Here is an 18818-nt window from a genome sequence, read left to right on the forward strand (position 1 = left end):
TGGTTCAAAGTCAGCTGGGGTAGGGAAGTCTGTGAGACTGTTATCTCCAATTAACTAGTAAAGAGCTAGAAGTGAAGTTGTGCCTCAACTGGTAGAACCCTAACCCTGAGTGAAAAAGCTAAGAAAGAGCAGCTGGGCCCTGAGTTCAAGCCCCAGTACAGGCACACGAACACACGAACACACACACACACACACACGAATTTAACTTTAAGAAGATGCTATTGGTACTTTGCTGGAAAGAAAGGAACAGCCACATCATGAACAATCAAGGTTGCCGGTATTGTAGCCACCAGCCAAGCAGTTTTGAGAAGCTAATGAAGAGGTCTAAGCGGAGCTATGTTGGAAAAGCATGGGCAAATCCTTTGAGGCCCTGGGTTAGGGCAGGGATGGGATGATGAAGCCTTAAGAAAACCCAGTCTCAGCCACTGACACATTGACACATCCTAGGCGGTCAGCGTTTCTAACACTTGGGGACTTGGCCCTATTTACTTTTGAGATAACATTCTTCTTTTTTCTTTTTGTAAAGATATAAGCCCTACAGGTCTCAAATCCTGGTCTTAACTTCCATAAACTCCTGGCTTTACATTGTTCTATTCTTACCCAGGATTTACAGTGTAGAACACTCATACGCATTGATGAGAAGCTCATTGCCTCTTGGGCCCTCCCCAGCCTTGCCCCACTGGGACCCACACTTAGGATGATGTCCCCTGGAAACCAGTGCATTTTTGCTTCAATTTTAAATAATTAAAGTAAGATCCAAAGCTCAGCTACGTTTGGAGTGCTCACAAAGCCGCCTCTCTGGATCTTTAAGAGAAGTAGTGCTGAGATACCAGCACCTAGAGATGAGGGGCATGGACTAGCGTGTGTGCTTCTGAATTCCTGGTGTCAACATGGTGCCTGGCACATGATGGGTGTGTAATAAATACTCATGAGTGAATAGAGGTTGTTTTCAGTGCTGTGTTCAGCTCTGACTAAATACAATCTATTCTCTACAGAAGGGACCAAGGCTTTGGTCTCTCAGTACACTTTCTGTGGCTAGAATGGATCCCAGAGAATACATGCCTCCACCATGTATGCAGCCTCACCAGAACCCCTAAACAACCCCACCAGATCCCTCTACACAGCTCCACCAGATTCCTCTGGAAGGGCTTCATGACTTTGGGTCCCCTAAGTAACTGCCTCAAAGAAGCCCTCTGAGGGCTGTCGCTGCCCCACAGACCTTCCAGAATGCCTAACGCCCATGTACACGACCTCTCCAGCCTGTGTTCCTCCCCCAGCCTTCTCTTTCTGACCTCACCACTCCCCAGCCCCAGGTGCTACTTTGGTGACCCTGGCCTGGGAGAGAATGCCACTCCACTCTTCACTGACAGGGCTCCCACTCTTAGACAGAGGGCCCACACAGAGCAGCTGACACAGAACACATATGTCAAAATCCACAGCCAAAGCAAGCCCGGCATTGTCCAACCATGGCACCCAGGGATGACAATGTGACGTGAAGAGCAGAACACTCTCTGTTACGCACATGGGGTGGGGGTAGACCTGGTTCCAAAGCCCCAAAGAAGACCATCAATTGACAGAGTCAATATGGCTCCTGTGCCTCGGGGAGTACAGGGCCCTTGTACCACTGCCAGGTGCTGCTGAATTACACCTGTAATCCTTGTCACTCAGGAGGCTGAGATCTGAGGACCATGGTTCAAAGCCTGGGCAGATAAATCCAAGAGATGTTAATCTCCAATTAACCACCAAAATGCCATAAGTGGAGGTATAGTTCAAGGGCAGAACACCAGCCTTGAGTGAAAAAAGCCAAGTAAGAGCATGAGATCCTGAGTTCAAGCCCTAGTACTAGCAATAAATAATCATCCCATGGTGTTGAAAGTGGATGAGAGCCAGATGCAAAAACAGGCTACAAAAGCCCAGAATCTGGGTGATGTTTTTACTGTTTCTGAATAATTCTTTGCCCTTTCTAGGTGGTGATGGTGTATGCATCATGTGGATGGCATCTGCGGGATGCCCTGAGCAGGCTCTGCCCGGACCCTGGCTGCTGGCATGCTCAGAGCTGGTCACTGAGGGGAGCCTGTTTACCTCCACAGGTGCTGCTAGAAGCTAGGAAGGCACAAAGACAAAGTCAGGGGTCTCTAGTTTTCAGACTCCTAGTGAGTCATTACCAAGAGAAAATGCAGTTTTGTTTTAACTTCCTGGTTATATATATTGAAAGATGGTGGTGGTGATGGACAGTGTGCAAGAGGAGAACACATCCCACCTGGGAGAGAAGACCCTGCAAGTAACTAGTACTTGAACCTTCTACCATCCATCCATTATCCATCTATCATCATCCATCATGGATTTCCATCAACCCATCCGTCATCCACCTATCCACTCATCCATCCATTCATCCATCCATCCCTCCACTCCTCTGCCCCTCTATCATCCAACCATTATCCATTCACCCATCCATTAATCCATCTATCCCTCCCTCCCTCTATCCACCCATCTTTTCATTTATCCATCATCCATCATTCATGCATCTATCATCCATCCCTCCATCCATCTCCATCTACGTCCAAGAGCCCTGGGTTCATGCTTCACTTAGCTCCCATGCTTTTTTTTTCCACTTTGATTTACATTGTTGAATTTAAGGAATCTTGAGAGGTTAAGAATGATTTGACCCAAGTCCAGGGACCCATAACATGTGGGAAATTCTTAGGTGCATGGAAAAATACAACAGCTAAACACAACTTGTTGCCTGTAGTGCTTTGTGAGTAAATGTTGCCATGGCAACCTCCTGGAAGTTTAGTCTGTGAGACAGCTGGGGCTGTCAGGCAGGGGAAGGGATCTGGAGGAGCTGGCTGGAGGGAGGGAGGGTGGAGGAAGGATGGAGGAGACAGTGCTATTTGCTTTGGGCCCCATGACATGGTAATTTTTCTCCTCTGAAGATGGTCAGGGCTGTTTGTCCTTCTGACTTCTTCCCAACCTGCCTTAATAGTCATTAATCTGTGATATATCTGATTGCTTTGGGAAAGAAGTTATTCTGTGAAGGCTGATGTCATAAGAAGTTTGAGATCAGCTTTGTGATCAAGTTTACGGAAGAAAAACAGATGTCTGCAGGGACAGGCTAAATAATAATGAGCTAAAGTTGACCTCGTCACCTCTCAGGTGGCCAAGCTGTCATTATCTGTGGAACCTGTCACTTCACCGGCCACCACGCTCTCCCATCACCTTCTGCATTACGAACACCTATGTCACAAAGGTGGCACCAACCTGACTTTGTAGAAATCCTACAAGAGAAATTCACTTGGATGCTTCCTACTCTATTGCCTTCTGCTTCCAAGGCACAAGAGGAAAAAGAATAGAAAAGAGAGAGGAAGCTGGGTGTTGGTGTTCATGCCTGTAATCCTAGCTACACAGGAGGCTGAGATCTGAGGATCATGGTTCAAAGCCAGCCCAGGCAAGGAAAGTCCATGAGACTCGTATCTCCAATAAACCACCAGAAAACCGTCAGTGGCATTGTGGCTCAAGTGGTAGAGTGCTCGCCTTGAACTGAAGAGCTGAGGGACAGCGCTCAGACTCAGAGTTCAAGCCCCATGACAAAAAAAAAATATATCAGTCTTGAGCAAAAAAGCTCAGGGAAAGTGCCTAGCCCCTGAGTTTGAGTCCTAGTACTGACACCCAGAAAATAAAAAGAAAAGAGAAAGGAAGGTTGGTTTTACAGAGCCAGTAATATTAAATATGCATGTGTAAAAAATAAAATCAGATAAATGGAAGGGAAGGGTAGGGTTGAGAGAGATGGGGGTGAATGATGGAAGGAGTGACTTTGATCAACACACTGTACTTATAAACTAATTTGTTGAATGGCAACTCCTTTGTACAACTATCTAAAGACCATAATAGAAAGAAACTAGCTGGGTGCCCTGCCTTACGCCTGTAATCCTAGTATCTCAGGAGGTTGGGACCTGAGGATAGTGGTTCAAAGCCAGCCCAGGTAGGAAAGTCTGGGAAACTCTTACCTTCAATTAACTATCCCAAAAAGCCAGAAATGGAGCTATAGCTCAAGTGGTAGAGCTTTAGCCTTGGGCACCAAAGCTCAGGCACAGTACCTGGGCTCTGAGTTCAAGCCCCAGGACTGGCACAGGAAAAAAAAATTCAAAATACAAAAGAGAAAGCTAGGTGGGCTGGTAGCTTGGCTTTCTAAGGAGTCAGTGGATCAGGGCTTAGAATTCATGGTTATACTAATTCGCTGTGTAGATACCATCTGTCCTTCAACATGTAATTTGTTATTAATTAACTTATTTGTTCACTAGAAGAGGTGGGTTATCACTTCTCTGTGCTGCCTTAGCTCTGACTGGGCTGTGGAGGGCTCCTCCATAGTTCCCGCTTACCCCTGCTTGATGGAATTAGGTGTGGCCTGAGAGCTGGTCCTGTGAGAATCATTCTCTCCCTTACCTCTGCCCCTAAGGAATCTGCGGGAAGAGACTACATAAAGCTCATTCACTTGGTAATACGAGAACTCATTTGGAACTGACTTCCACATGCATTTGTGATTTCTGCCTGGAGTCTAAGCATTATCCAGTCACAGACTTTCTGCTGTTGGCTGTCACTGTGGAAGACTTGGGTGCAATGTCCATATAAGGCTGGGTTAGCAGGGGCCGGGGAGGGCGGACTGCAGATTGGTGTCTCCACCACCACCAGCCATGGTAGCACCGTGGGGAAAAGCTAGGATCAGAGACCCCCAGGGGAAGCTGTGGGAAAGAACAAAGTCTGCACGCAGCTCCCTGGACAGCAGCTTCCACCAGCTGCTATTTTTATGTGCTACATTGTTTAAAAAAATACAACTAAGCCAGAAGTGGGGCAGAATTGACCCTGCTTGCTACAGAACCACACTTTGGATAAATGTATTTACAGATAAGTGTTTAATCCACATAGACTAGGTTTGCAACAGTGAAACAGAATCTATATTCCTACTAGCTTTTAGAGAAATATATGCAACTATCTAATAAGAAAGATCTTGCTGGAAGCCTGTGGCTCATGCCTGTAATCCTAGGCTGAGATCTGAGGATTGCGGTTTAAAGCCAGACCAGACAGGAAAGTCCACGGGACTTACTCATCACCCAGCCTCAAGTGGTGCTGTGGCTCAAGTGGTAGAGTGCTAGCCTTGAACAAAAAAGCTCAGAGTAAGTGCCCAGCCCTGAATTTAAGTGCCAAGACTGGCAAAAAAAAAAAAAAAGAGCTGAAAGTGGAGGTGTGGCTTAAGTGGTAGAATGCCAGCCTTGAGCAAAAAAAATTTAAGGGAAAGTGTCTAGGCCTTGAGTTCAAGCCCTAGTACTGGCACGTGTGCACATACATGCGTGCACATGTATGTGCATGTACACACACAGAAATATCTTCAGTAATAGACTAAAGGACATCCTCAGTAATGCAGTGCACAGCCTTGGTCAATAGTGGCCCTCATGTCTCCCAGCTTTGAACAACAGAATGTCTCTCATCTTTCTCTCTGATGTACGATGGCACTCGGCCTGGGCACTGACTGCTGTGACATTCTCTGTGGCTTGTGGGCCCACTGCAGGTGGGTCTTAGGACAGGTACAACTGGAGAGCTGCTCTCTAGCCTGTCAAGCCACTGGGGGTGAGCACCTGGATAGAACCACCCCTGTGGTACCCCTGAGTGTATTGACTCCCCATCCCTTGTAGGACAGTGGGAAATCTCTACTAAACTCAGCACGGATCACCTGCCTGGATAATTGGTGGCAAGGCCAGCTGGCCGTGCCCTGCATCAAAGGTGCTGGTTCAGATGACCAGAGGTGTCATGTTTTCCCTTTGCCTGGCAATGGCTAAATAATAGATACAGGTGCCTCCTTGGTGAGAAGCCAGAATATGATTCAGGTTCAACATCTGTGCTGTGAGCTTTCTACATCACAGAGAACCTTAGCCTCCTAGAAGAAGATCTGGAGGCAGAATATGAGGCATGTGGCCGTGCTGACAGCAGCGCACAGAGAAATCATCAGAATTAGCAGTCTTCACCAAAGAACAGCATTCCTGCAGAGGCATCACGGAAACTTGTGCTGTATCGTTTCTGCACTGGATAATCACAGAATGTGAGGAAGCACAGACAACAGCCTTGCCTTGGCTTGTTTGGGTTCTGTTTGGTTGATTCCAGAGGAGAATGCAGCGTCCCTCTGGAGTCTAACTCTGTCCCCTCAGCTGGTCTCACTCCTGTTTGTACAGCAGCGATTTATCTACAATGTCCATATAAGGCTGGGCCAGCCCAGTGTGCAGGGCTGAGAGCAGCCAGTGTTTTCACGATAGACTAATTATTTCAGTGTTGGGAAAATTCTATAGCAAGGAACCCAGGGGAGACTTAAATCTCATGAAATACTTTCAATAGATTTTAAACATATATCTTTTCTAAATGCTGGTAAACCATTGTCAACTTGCAATTCCTAAAGCACAAAGTCTGCTGTCTCAATCGAGATATACTTGACTAAAATGGAAGGCTCCCACTTTGTGAATCATGGCTTCTGGTACACACAGCACATGCAGGTACCACTAGGGTAATGATGAGACCTGGAGTTCACAGCGTTCCTGCCACCAGTGTTACCTGGTACACTTCATCGTGAGACTCAGGAATGGAGATAAAACACTGCGGCTGTTAAGATCTCTGACAAGGGGGGTAATTCAGACAGGAGCTCTCGAGAGCTTCCACAGCCTGTACTCATGACACAAAATGCAGGCAAGGAAGGACTGCATGCATTGCAGGAGGTGGAGAAGACAGAGCAGGGAAGGAAACATGACTCCGTACCCTTCCCCCACCCCCAAAACATGGGCTTGAACATGTGAATGGAAATATTATTTAACCTGGTGTATGCCTGTAATCTTAGTTACCCAGGAGGCTCAGATCTGAAGATCATGGTTCAAAGCCAGCAAGGGCAGGAAAGTCCACGAGATCTTATCTCCAATTAACCACCAAAAAGCCAGAAGTGGGGCTGTGGCTCAAGTGGTAGAACACTAGCCTTGGGCACTAAAGCTCAGGGACAGTGCCCAGGCCCTGAGTTCAAGCCCTAGGATCAGCACCAAAACAGAAGTAAACAAAAGTATGTTTTCTTTAAGATTTGTTTTATGGTGCTGGGCATGGAAGTAGGCCTGTGCACACTAAGCACACATTCTTACTAATCTACTCCGTTAAACATTGTCGCTTTAAAATAAGAAATGATTGCCAACACTGCAGTTTTAAAGATGGAGAACCAGACATCAGTCATGTCCACTGAACATCGAACATGTTAAATCTACTACCGGACGATGTGTTAAGTCCTGCAGGTGTGAGGGTAACCAAGGTGGGGGCTTCTTTCTTCTCTATGAAGTGAAATGTGCTAGGGAACTCACAGAACCAGAGACTGTGTGATCTCAATCTGGACTCTCTCCACGGAGTAATTGTCAGTCTTCTCTCCTTTGTATGCCTATGCTAGACTAAAAATGTAGCTATATGTTCCTCCTTATACTATTTTTAGACAATATATGTGTTTAGGTAAATTATAAGCATACATCACCATTGCATTAACATATATCCATACACGTGCTTATTTATACATACATATGCACATACTTATAGCCAACCCTCTGCATCTCTGCATTTGTATCTCAGGTTCCACTGAACATGGATTGAACATATTTGAAAAAAAATGAAGTATCTGTTCTGAGTACATACAGACCTTTCTCTCTCATCATTCCCCAAATAATACAGTGGCACTACTACTTACACAGTAGTTATACTGCATTTGATATAAGTAATCTGAAAATGATTACTTATGTGGGAATATATGCATAGCCTAAGTGAAAATACAAATACTGTGCTATCTTATATTAAAGTTTGAGAATCCTCCAAGTTTTATCCATGGAGTCTTGGACTCAGATCCCTATGGGTACCCAGGGACAACTATGTGTATTCATAACAGTGAACAAGAGAAAGGAAAGTGACAGAAACCAACTCAAGTCTGCATTGTATTCTTGCTCACTTGGGGGTGTGTATGTGTGTGTGTGTGGTATATTTGAATTAGACTTCTTAGCAGAGTATGCATGTGACTGAATCAGGCAGATGCACACTTCCCACCGGACAGACCGGGAGGCAGCACTGATGACGCGCTCACTTACCCGGCCTCCTTTCTCCGGGTAGCACTGGCAGCCCCCGCTGCAGTCTCTCCCTCCACAAGGCACGTCAAACTTCTTCACACCCTGCAGAAATCAAACACAGAGCAGAGAGTTACCCATCAGGTCACAGCAGTCTGACGCCTTGGGCTCAGACTCTTCCCGCCTTACCAAGCAGGACTTCATCTGACATAGTCCACAAGCATCTTTCAGGCACCTTTAGGTTCACAGCAAGTCTTCACGGAGAGATTCGCAGACCTGCCCTGCCCCTGACCACGCCTAGCTGCCACATCCTGCCCAAGACTGGTGTGCCTGTCACAGTCCACCAGTCTACAATGACACATCACTGCCACCCAGGGCCCACAGCCCCTTCCACAGGAATGAGGAAAGCACATCCTGGAAAGGATGCAGGAAGCGCTCCCCACTGTGCCCAGAGATGCAGGTCAGGTCTAGGAGAGTGGATCAGCCACGAGCACTTACCAAACTCCTCTCAACCTTGGATAGTACCCACAACTTCAGTGTGGCCCAACCGCAGGAAAGCACAAACCTCCCACTAACAGAACACTGATGGTTAGCTAGGAAGAGAAACTGGAAACCTCTTATTTTTAAGTACTAGCTGGCAGGGACATCATGTCAGAGACTCGTGTGTGTGTGTGCGTGCGTGCGCGCGTGTGCACGAGCACGTGCTGCTACTGGGGCTGGAACTGAGGACCTGAGCACTGTCTCTTGGTTAATTGGAGATGAAGAGTCTCATGGACTTTCCTGCTGGGGTGGCTTCAAACCACACTCCTTAGATCTCAGCCTCCTGAGTAGTCAGGATTACAGGCATGAGCTACCTGGTGTCCAGTGATTTTAGAGACATAACTCTTTAATGAGTCTCGTGGGTAGCTGAAGGAGTTCTCTGGCTAGATAGTCCCAATGGGGACAGAATGTTTTTCACTGTCAAGCTTGAGTTTGTAGGTAAAAGGACTTGGGGGCCAGCTGGTCACGTGGAAGTCTTTGGCTCTGACTTTCCGTGTGGGTGCACAGAACCGAGCACTGACACTATGAGATCACAAGAAGCACACTGACCTCATTTCTTCTCCTTCACGTTGGCTAAGTATCAACCAGCCATTCCCGGTCTCCCCTGCCCCCTGACCGATGCGGTCAGCCACAGTGCCTGGCCAAGCATGGATGCCTCATGACCCTCACAGGGCCAGCACTGGCACTTAGACCTAAGGGGCCCCACAGACAATCGGCCTCTGCAGGTCACTGGTCAGACCTTGTGCAAGCAAAACTCAGCAGACAACAGAACACTTGCACATTCCACCCCGGTGGCTTGGGAAACACCCCTCTGTTGGTCAGTCAGCTTGGCCTGGCAGCACTGGGCAGAATCTGCTGTGCTCACCGCTGCCTGCCCTCCCTGTGGAATGCCCATGGTGCCGCCACAGCCCTCAGCAGAGCCTTCTTCCACATGCAGGACAGACCCACTTCTGACTCACAGCCACATGGCCACATGGCCAGAGTTTACCTCGGCCTCTGCAATCCCTCAAGGCTATTTTTGCTCAGATGACAAAACCTTCTCTTTGGCTAACGATGTTCCCCTAGACAGGTCTTACTTCAGAGGCCCACATTTTTTTCAACACCTTGATTGTAAGTCTTATTTAATCTAGTATTTGATGCACTCATGACTAAGTTGAAGAGTTCTTCCGAACCTGACAGTATCAAATCCTTCTGAAAAACTAATACTTCACAAGTGTTTCCCATCTCTTTTTAAGGTAATGATACAGCTGGCAGTGTAAGAAACAGATATTAATGCCCACGTTCACTCAAAACAGGATTCCAGGTATTGGCCAATTTTTCAGAGCTTCAATGTATATCTATGCTGGGGCTCCTAAGTCCTAGGGATTGAGTATTTCTAGAAGCAGAGCCCTGCACTGAGCTGAGGGTTTCTTGCGCTACTCCAGCACTAGGGATGAGAAGATGGCGGCTGTCACGCTCATGCTTCTTTGCAGGTAACCACCCTAGGATAGGCGCGTTGGCAGGTGTTCCTGGCTCACCCGGTAATTCATGTGACAGCCAGGTTGAAAGGGCAGGGGCTCCTGTGGCTACAGGGGACAGCGAATGCTCTTATTCTCCATCTGGAGTTTCACATGCTATTTTAAATTTTGATTTTAGAGGAACTTGCCAGAGCCTTGTATATAAATCAATGGTTGAGGTGATTTTAGTGGTTTTAAATCCATCTAACAGACACGCCAGTCTAAATTTAGGATAGTCTCTGGACTTAGTTGTTACCTGCTCCAAATGGAATACCTTTCTTGCTTTTGGAAGTAGGCTGGGGCAGAACTACGGGTCTCTTAGTGTGGCTACTTTCCTAGTGGCATGCCAAGGGTGTGATGCCCCATCTTGTGGAGGCGGGGCTAAATGAGTTATAGAGAGCAGACCTTTAGGAAGCACACCAACTTCTGCCCTGGCCATTCCAGCTGTGTGTGTGTGTGTGTATGTGTGTGTGTGTGTGTGTGCGCACACGCGCACATGCGCGTGGATGTACATGCAGGCATGTGCACGTGCATGCATGTTCCCATGAGCATCCACCTGTCCTTCAGAGGAAACTCATGAATTCCAGCATGGACGAGAGCCCTCAGAACTGCACAGAGGAGCGCCTGGTCTCCAAGACGAACAGAAATATTTACTCGTTGGTGCTGGGCGTGCACTCCAGACAGATTCTTACAGACATTCCCCTGGAAAGGCATAGGGATCAGAAACATTCTCAAGATGCAAAGCCCCCCAAAGCTTTAGGTAAACAGAATGGTGGTTGGGGTTTGCTCTGCAGGGCCCTGTGCTATATCCCTGCCCTCACCCCAACATTGCAAATCCATCCCTCAATTTCACTGTTCAGGACGGCCATGGTCCTGCTGCTTGTCAAGCCTTAAGTAAAAGAGCGAGTGCCTCCAACCCAGGCTCCAATAGGAGCCAGCTTACCCCCACCCCTCCGGGGGGCCCTGGGCTTGGGTCCTTACTTTACTGCTGTGTCTTTGATGAACTTTTCCTCACTGAGCCCTTCCGGAGCTATCCAATACATTGTTATTCTCACTGACAAAATCTCAGGTCAAAAAAGAAATATTTTAACACCACTCACTTCTCATCTGGAGCCTAAACACCAGGGGCAGTAACTGTCAGAGCCTTTATCTCAGGCCCTGGCTCTGTGACAGCCCTGTGGGCGAGCCAGCCACTGACAGCACCATTGAAGCAAATTGCCCAGGCAGGACCACGCATGTCCATTTAGCTAATCTGGCTAACTATGCTCTGATGGCCTTTATCCTAAATGAAAAAAGTCTCACAGCCTCAGGTGGCCAAATCATAGCAGTGTTTGCTAGGCTGGTGCTCTACCACTTGAGCCATGCCTCTAGCCCTGATTTTCACCGATTATTTTGGAGATGGAGTGTAGTGAACTTTTTTTCTGACCTTGAACTGTGAACCTCCTGAACTCAGCTTCCTGAACAGCCAGGATTACAGCATGAGCCACTGGTACCTAGCAAATGGTTTCCTCCCCTTCTTTTCCCTTCCCTTCCCTCCTTCTTCCTTTCTTTTTCCCTTTCTTCTGTCTTTGTCTCTTTCTTATTGCTAGTACTGGGCATCGGTCAGTCTTTTGCCACCGGGAAAACAGAAGATATAGCATATTTTAAGAAAACGGGCTCCCGCTTCCTATTAGGTTCAAGCAGAGAATTTTGTACCTAAAGCCACTGGCTGGCTGGCTACGTCTGTTAAACATCAGACTCAGCAGAGTTCGGGGGAGAGGTCAGGGGAGCAGCTGCAGGATTAAGAGAGCATCCGGTCCCACCACCATAAGCACTGGCTCTGGCTGGCGGAGCCCAGTGACAGAGAGATAGGACTGAAGGGGGATCACGTTGCCCTCACTGGGGCTACGTCCTGTCAGGCCACGGGACCGGAGTTCTTTCCTTGTTTAAGGGAAACAGCGCACAGTCTTGAAGGAAGACGCCGCCTCGGTATGCTTCAGCTTCTCAGATCCACGCCTCCCAGATACAGACCTCTGTGCTGGTCTCACTTTTACCACTTAAGGCTAGCGTTCTACCACCTGAACCACCCCTCTGTTTCCTGTTTATTTTGGGGGAGAGAATGGACTTTCCTGCCCCAGCTGGCATTGAACCACAATCCTCAAATCTCAGCCTGTATTTTTTTCTTTTTTTGTCAGTTGTGGGGCTTGAACTCAGGGCCAGGGCACTGTCCTGAGCCTCTTTGTAGTCAAGGTTAGCACTCTACCATTTGAGCCACAGCACTACTTCTGGTTTTTGAGTGGTTAATTGGAGGTAAGAGTCTCATGGGGACTTTTCTGCCCAGGTTGGATTTGAACCAGGATTCTCAGATTGAAGCCTCTTGAGTAGCTAGGATTACAGGTGTGAGCTACTGGCAGTGCCCGGCAACTCAGCCTCTTGCATAGCTAAGATGAGCTACTTGTGCCCGAGTTTGAAGTGGAGCTGTGGCTTGAGTGGTAGAGGACTGGCCTTGAGCAAAAACAGTTCATGAACAGTAGCCAGGCCCTGAGTACCAGCACGCACGCACGCACGCACGCACGTACGCATGCACGCATACACACACACACACACTATATTTTTTCACACACACACACACACACACACACGTTTTTGAGTAAGAACTTGAATTCCAGAAAACAAAATACACAGCCTAGTTAGGATTCTTAAGACCAGCTACTTCTCTACCTGTGTGAATCATCTTTGTACACTGAGAACACAAACCTGGACAGACACCCCAGCTTTCCACAGATGGAAAGATCATTTAAAGTGGATAAAATGTATGTGAAAAAAAAGCCCACCATTGTTTTCTACTTTGAGTATGAAAAGTGAATATTAATCAAATTTATATGAAGTTTCAAGAACAAAACTCATCTGTCAGGAAACAAAGAGTATTTTGTCCTCCACAAGTTCCAAGAGAGGTCTTGCCCAAGGAAGCGGTTTAAGCCAATATACCTCCAGCCAGAAAAGCACATTGTCTAGAGGGACTTAACCGACATTCTACACTGGATCGCCCCCAGCACCTAGCCCAAACTTCCTCTGCACAGGGGGACTGAATAACCCATTCTTTGAGACATAAAAGGTAAGCCTTTCTTATTGTCAAAAGTAGTTATCTTTCCCATTTTGAGGTGACACAATCTATATAAGTCTTTGTTTTTATTGCAAGTCCAGTCAAGCTGGGCTTTTTAGAAATATCCCTTTAATCTAAAAAGAGGCCAATCAAGAAGAAAGCCAAGCTGGGAACAGGGTTCCCAGTAAAATTCTATTAGTTTATCAAAGCAGGAAATATAAGCCATTTCCACACATGCAGCTTTAGGAATTAAGGAAACAATTTCAACATGTATTGGTGAGACAAGGTATATGGAAGGAAACCCCAACGGCAGCTGTACATAGAATGAGCTCTTGTGGCTAGTAGGCAGCTGTACATAGAATGAGCTCTTGTGGCTAGTAGGCTGGGGAACGCCCAGCCAGCTTTGGAACGCTGCTCCATAGTGTCTCAAGGGCACTCAGAAGGAATGTGGCCACTGTAGACCATCCTGGAATTATTCCAGTGGGGGACAGAGGCAGTTGATAGGGAGAGGACGAGGAACTCTGGTAGAGCACTTGTTACCCAGTGCCAATGGGGTTGGGGTGGCACCCTGCCAGCCCTTGTGGAGGGAAGGAAGGAGGAGGCCAGAACAGGAGAGCCAGAGAGAGGGCCAGCTGGAGATGACAGTCTTCATGTCCCCTGACAGGTGTGCCCGTGGAGCTGCCCCTGGGTTACCATGACAGCAGATGTGAGCCTTCACTTGAGTCATTAGGAACAAGCTGACGTGTGTGTGTGTGTGTGTGTGTGTGTGTGTGTGTGCACGCATGCACATGCATGATTGGGGCTTGAACTCAGGGTCTTCTACTCTTTCTTATTCATTTTTTGTTTTTGTTTTGCTCAAGGCTGATGCTCTACCACTTATGGCTTTTTGCTAGTTAACCAGAGATAGGAGTATCTCATATTTGTCCACCCAAGCTGTCTTTGAACTGCCCGGTGTGGTAGCTAACATGGTTGCATGGCAGCTGGAATGGGTTTTTGGATTCCAGGTCAAGTGTCCTAGGCAGGGGGTGTGTCAACTGAGATGGGCATGGGTAGCTGGGACAAGTAGCAGGTGAGGAAGAATAGCAAGCCCCTTGCTGAATCGCTAAAACGTAACACCCTCCTGCAGTTCTGTAGCAAGGACTCATGGAGGGGCTTCCTGCAGACCCCACCCTACCGTGTCTAGTGTTGTTCATGCCAGACATTGGCCTGGCTCTCTGGCCTGGGGCTGCAGACTCAGGAATGAGCGCTGAAGCCTGGCCAGAGGTGTGGGCCAACTCAAAAATACCTGGCCCAGGGCTACAGATGATGATCTCAGGTGTGGGTGGGCCCCAGACTGTGGGTGGAGACAAGTGGGTCACTGGGCTGCAGGAGGAAAGGGGGCTTGGTATTTCCTCTGTGCTGTTCACACTCTGTCTGGAGCAAAAGGCAGGCTGCGTGTGTCATGTCTGCAGTGGGGTGGGCGGTGTGTGTGTGTGTGGGGGCCTTCCTCTGCCAGGCACACTGAGAACAGGGACAGTGCTGATACTGCATATGAGCAGGCAGGATGTGAGCACAGAGCCCTGTGCCCAGCAGTATCCCTTCCCTGCTCCTTCCCTGTATCCCATCAGAACAGCTAGATTCATAGCTATCCCGGGCATTGCTCAAGGCCCGGGTCTGGGCCTCTGGAGCTGTGCTGCTTGCCCAGGTGCTGAGTGGAAGTGTGGAAGAGTCTCGAGTCTAGATGCCTGGAACAGACACAGCCAAGACCAGGCAGCAGACCTGCTATGCGGAAGCAGGGAGGACCCAGGCAGGCAGAACCGTGGGTGGGCAGGCTGGAGGGCTGGCTCAGAGCCAGGGACTGCTGACACGCAGGTCCGGAGGCCACGGGGACACCCCGAATGAAGTCCTGTCTGCTCTGAAGGCTTCCCTGTCTTTGCAGTTGCCATCGCCCCTCTGAGTGCTGGTGCCCTTTGATAGGGAATTTCGGAGCCCATTCCTTTACTCCGGCACCATTTTCTCCTCTCACAATATCTGTGGCTGCCCCTGGTTCCATTGCCACCCAGGGATATTTATCAATCCAGAGCTAAATTCTATTTTTGAATGATTTCCTCGTTTGACTCCACGAGCTATTCTTGAATGACTTCTTACCTGGGACTCCAAAGGCTTTGAGCTATGAACGGAACAAAGCTTTACAGTCTCAGGTGAGAGGTGAGCTCATCTCTTCTCACCCTTTTGGCTAGGATCAAGTGAGAGCTAGCCACCTGGCCCTCCGGGAAAACTCCATGACCAAGTACCACCAGCACTTTCCTTTCTATGCTGGGTCCTTAGCAGGCTGTACCAGAACACAGCCAGGCTGATGTGGAGTCCTGCACTGGTCTTGTCTGAGGTGTGGTTCAGTCACACATCTTCAGAGCCTTTCTCACCCAAGCCAGCATGGAGCTGTGGCACAGCTGATCCATACACCAACTGCTTTGCAGAGCTGGTGTACATATTTACACACACATATACACACACACACTCACACAGATGTCCTTGCACAATTGTCACCACAGGAAAGCCTAAAAGCAGGCAGTCCTTCATCTGGGACAGGCCCTTGGCTCCCTTTGCCCTTGGCGCTCCTTGGAAACCACGTCTCCTTGAGTTCTGCCCTTCCTTGGATCCACTGTGCTCAGTCTTCAAAGTCTCCTTCCCTCCCAACTGACCGCTTAACACGGTACTTTCCCATCATGCCAGAATGCTATGGATTAACTACGCTGAGTGTGAACTCCTCTGGGTTTGCATACTCCTCAGGGATGTGCGGGAACACTATTCTCTGTGCCTGGAATGTTTTCACCCTGCCACTCCATGTGTACAGCCCAGAGCCACCTCACCAGATACTCACGTCGGGACAAGAAGGCAAGGCGGCCCACACAGCTGAACATCTCATCCTTCTCTGCCCTAGCCAAGCACAGGGTGACTGCATCTGAAAATGCTCTCCTGCAAAATCACACAGCAAACTAACAGGGCACATGGAGAAGAGAGTGCCAGAATGGAGCACACCAACCCCACTCTGTAATGAGGGCATCCCGTGAAAACCAGCCCGGCTTAATAGTCATGGCAGTTTCCCAATGAAGAAGACATGCTATAGTACACAGTGCATTAGTACCAGTAAAGGGGTCATGGAAGCCATAAATTGCTATATCACAAAGAGCAGGGCAACATGCCCAAAGCTTGGGACCAACCCGTAGCAAATGCATCTAAAGAGAGCACCTGGCCAAGACAGGATGCGGCCACCTGGCATCCTACCTGACATTGTCTTTGTTTGCTGTGTACACCTGCTCAGGACCACTCTTCTGCAGCTGCTTTGTAACTCAGTGACACAAACAGGGTAGTGGGGAAGACATGACCTGATGTGATGTAATTGTACGCTGCTTTTCTCCGGTCTATCAAGACTATCATCGAGAATGAGAAAGGCTCAGAGTAACAGAGAAGACAACTTCACTACGTTCTTGTTTGTTGGCTATCTGTTCTGCGCTGATGTTCTCACTTTAAAAAAGTCAGAAGAGCCAAGCACCGGTGGCTCAGGCCTGTAATCCTAGCTACTCAGGAGGCTGAGATCTGAGAATCATGGTTCAAAGCCAGCCTGGGCAAGAAAGTCCATGAGACTCTTAGCTCCAGTAAACTCTTAGAAAACCAGAAGTGGCACTGTGGATCAAAGCAGTAGAGTGCTCACCTTGAGCTGAAGAGCTGAGGGACAGTGCCCAGGCCCAGAGTTCAAGCCCTACAACTGATCCCCCCCCAAAAAAAAGTCAGAAGAAAATTGATCCCACTGAAGACTTTTATGGAGGCCATTGTCATTTAGTCATTTTGTAGCCTTAGGGATGTGTCTTGTCTCAGAGCTGAGGATAATGAGTCACTGGGAGCCTTTAGCTCCCATTCCAGAGCCCACAAGTGTAGTTACAACTAGAAATGAACATTCAGTCTCACAGATTGACAGTTTTGTATGTTATATTTGGCACAATTACCCTTAAATATTTATGAGCCATTCGGTGTATGTATTGTTCAGCTAGCTAGAGACGGTCTACTAAGACTCTATACAGGCATTACCTCACACCCTACCTACACTAAATTCTAATTATTTTTATGGCATGTCAGTTCTTGGTATTCTCTGGCAAGATATAAAATGTGTATGTTATTAGTGTTGGCATATTGGTCCCAAGTAAATATTTAACATTGCTCGAAGGAGTAGAGTGGATTCATCTCATTGAAGCTATTTATTAAAAATCTTTGCCCAAGTTTTTCCCTCTTTCACCATGCTAAGTTGGGGGAAGACCTGAGAACAGAATGAAAGTGATCTAGTGGTACCTTTTGGTAATACAAAAAGATTTCTGTTCTGGGTGAAGACTGATCCAGGCAAGGAAGGTGCTGCTTTGTATCAGCATGCCAAGAGCGTACCAGGCTTTGCCTGGGCAGGCTGTGCTCTTAACTTGGCGGGGTGTGTGTGGGGGGAGGACAGGAGGTGGAGTCACATCTTCTCAAACTTGACCCTCTTCATCACAGGCAGGCCACCACCCCGGCCTCTGACACACTGGCTGGCCTAGCTTCTGGGCTAGCATTTATGACTTTCTGTACATACTCTGCCACATTACTCATCTGACAGCTTGCACAAGGTGCACACATATGCCCTCACACATTAGCCATGGCTGAAGATTCCTTTGCTGTGACCTCATACTTAGCAGACCTCTGCACTGGAAGGTCTGGGCAAGTCTCTGATCACAGCAGAGAATAACGGCTGGGGCTACCGGGGGACACAGGTGCCATCAGATGCTGGCAGCTATGGTGTGAGGATGACCCATCGGCTTGATGGCCCAGTTGTCCACCTTCAGTTATGCTCTCCCCTTTGCTCCCTTGCAGACTGGTGGGCTTTTAATCTCTCTCTCTCTCTCTTTGACACACACACACACACACACACACACACACACACACACACACACACCTACCTCATGATCATCATATGCATGTCACATTGGCCCCGGACTCGGTTAGATGAGTCAGATTAAGCTCTGGGTACTGATCCTCCATCCGTGAGCTCACTTAGAGTCTGCATGCATCTGCTTGCAGATGTGAGCACTGGATCAGGAGGGTCTGCACTGGGGCTGGGAAATTTCAGGAGCTAGTTCTATCAATTGCCCTGACCTGGCTCATGAACACAGTGACTTTGGCCTTTTCGCTGGTCTCCAGGCCTCTCGAGCCTCCTAGTTGGTGTCTCTGCCCTCCACAAGTGCCTAACTGCATACATCCCACAGCCAGGACTGAGATACCCTCTGAAACAGTCCACATGTGGGAGGGGCCATGTGTGGGAGGGGGCTGTGGGGGCTCAAACCCAGCACTGCAACTAAATCGCTTTGGGAGAAATCTTCATCTTCCATGTCCTTCGCTATCCTCATTTAAATAAAGTGTGCAGAGCTGGGAGCTGGTGGCTCGCATTGTAATCCTAGTTACATGGGAGGTGGAGATCTAAAGGATTGTGGTTTGAGGCCTGCCTGGGCATAAAGTTCATGAGCTCCCTGCTCTCCATCTTCAGTTAGTAGCTGGATGTGGTGGCACATGTCTGTCATCCTAGCTATG

At 48.2% G+C, this 18818-nt stretch overlaps 1 protein-coding gene across 1 annotated transcript in view; it reads right to left on the reverse strand.

Moving 5' to 3' along the window:
- Positions 1–18818, reverse strand: part of Col4a2 (collagen, type IV, alpha 2) — a 142854-nt gene that overhangs the window by 92059 nt on the left and 31977 nt on the right. Inside the window, exon 4 of the mRNA XM_013022861.1 lies at positions 8139–8219. Coding sequence (XP_012878315.1) covers positions 8139–8219 — 81 coding nt within the window. The remainder of the gene's footprint in view (positions 1–8138; positions 8220–18818) is intronic.

The sequence above is a fragment of the Dipodomys ordii genome, unplaced genomic scaffold, assembly GCF_000151885.1.
Source record: "Dipodomys ordii isolate 6190 unplaced genomic scaffold, Dord_2.0 Scaffold64, whole genome shotgun sequence".
Lineage (NCBI taxonomy): Eukaryota > Metazoa > Chordata > Mammalia > Rodentia > Heteromyidae > Dipodomys > Dipodomys ordii.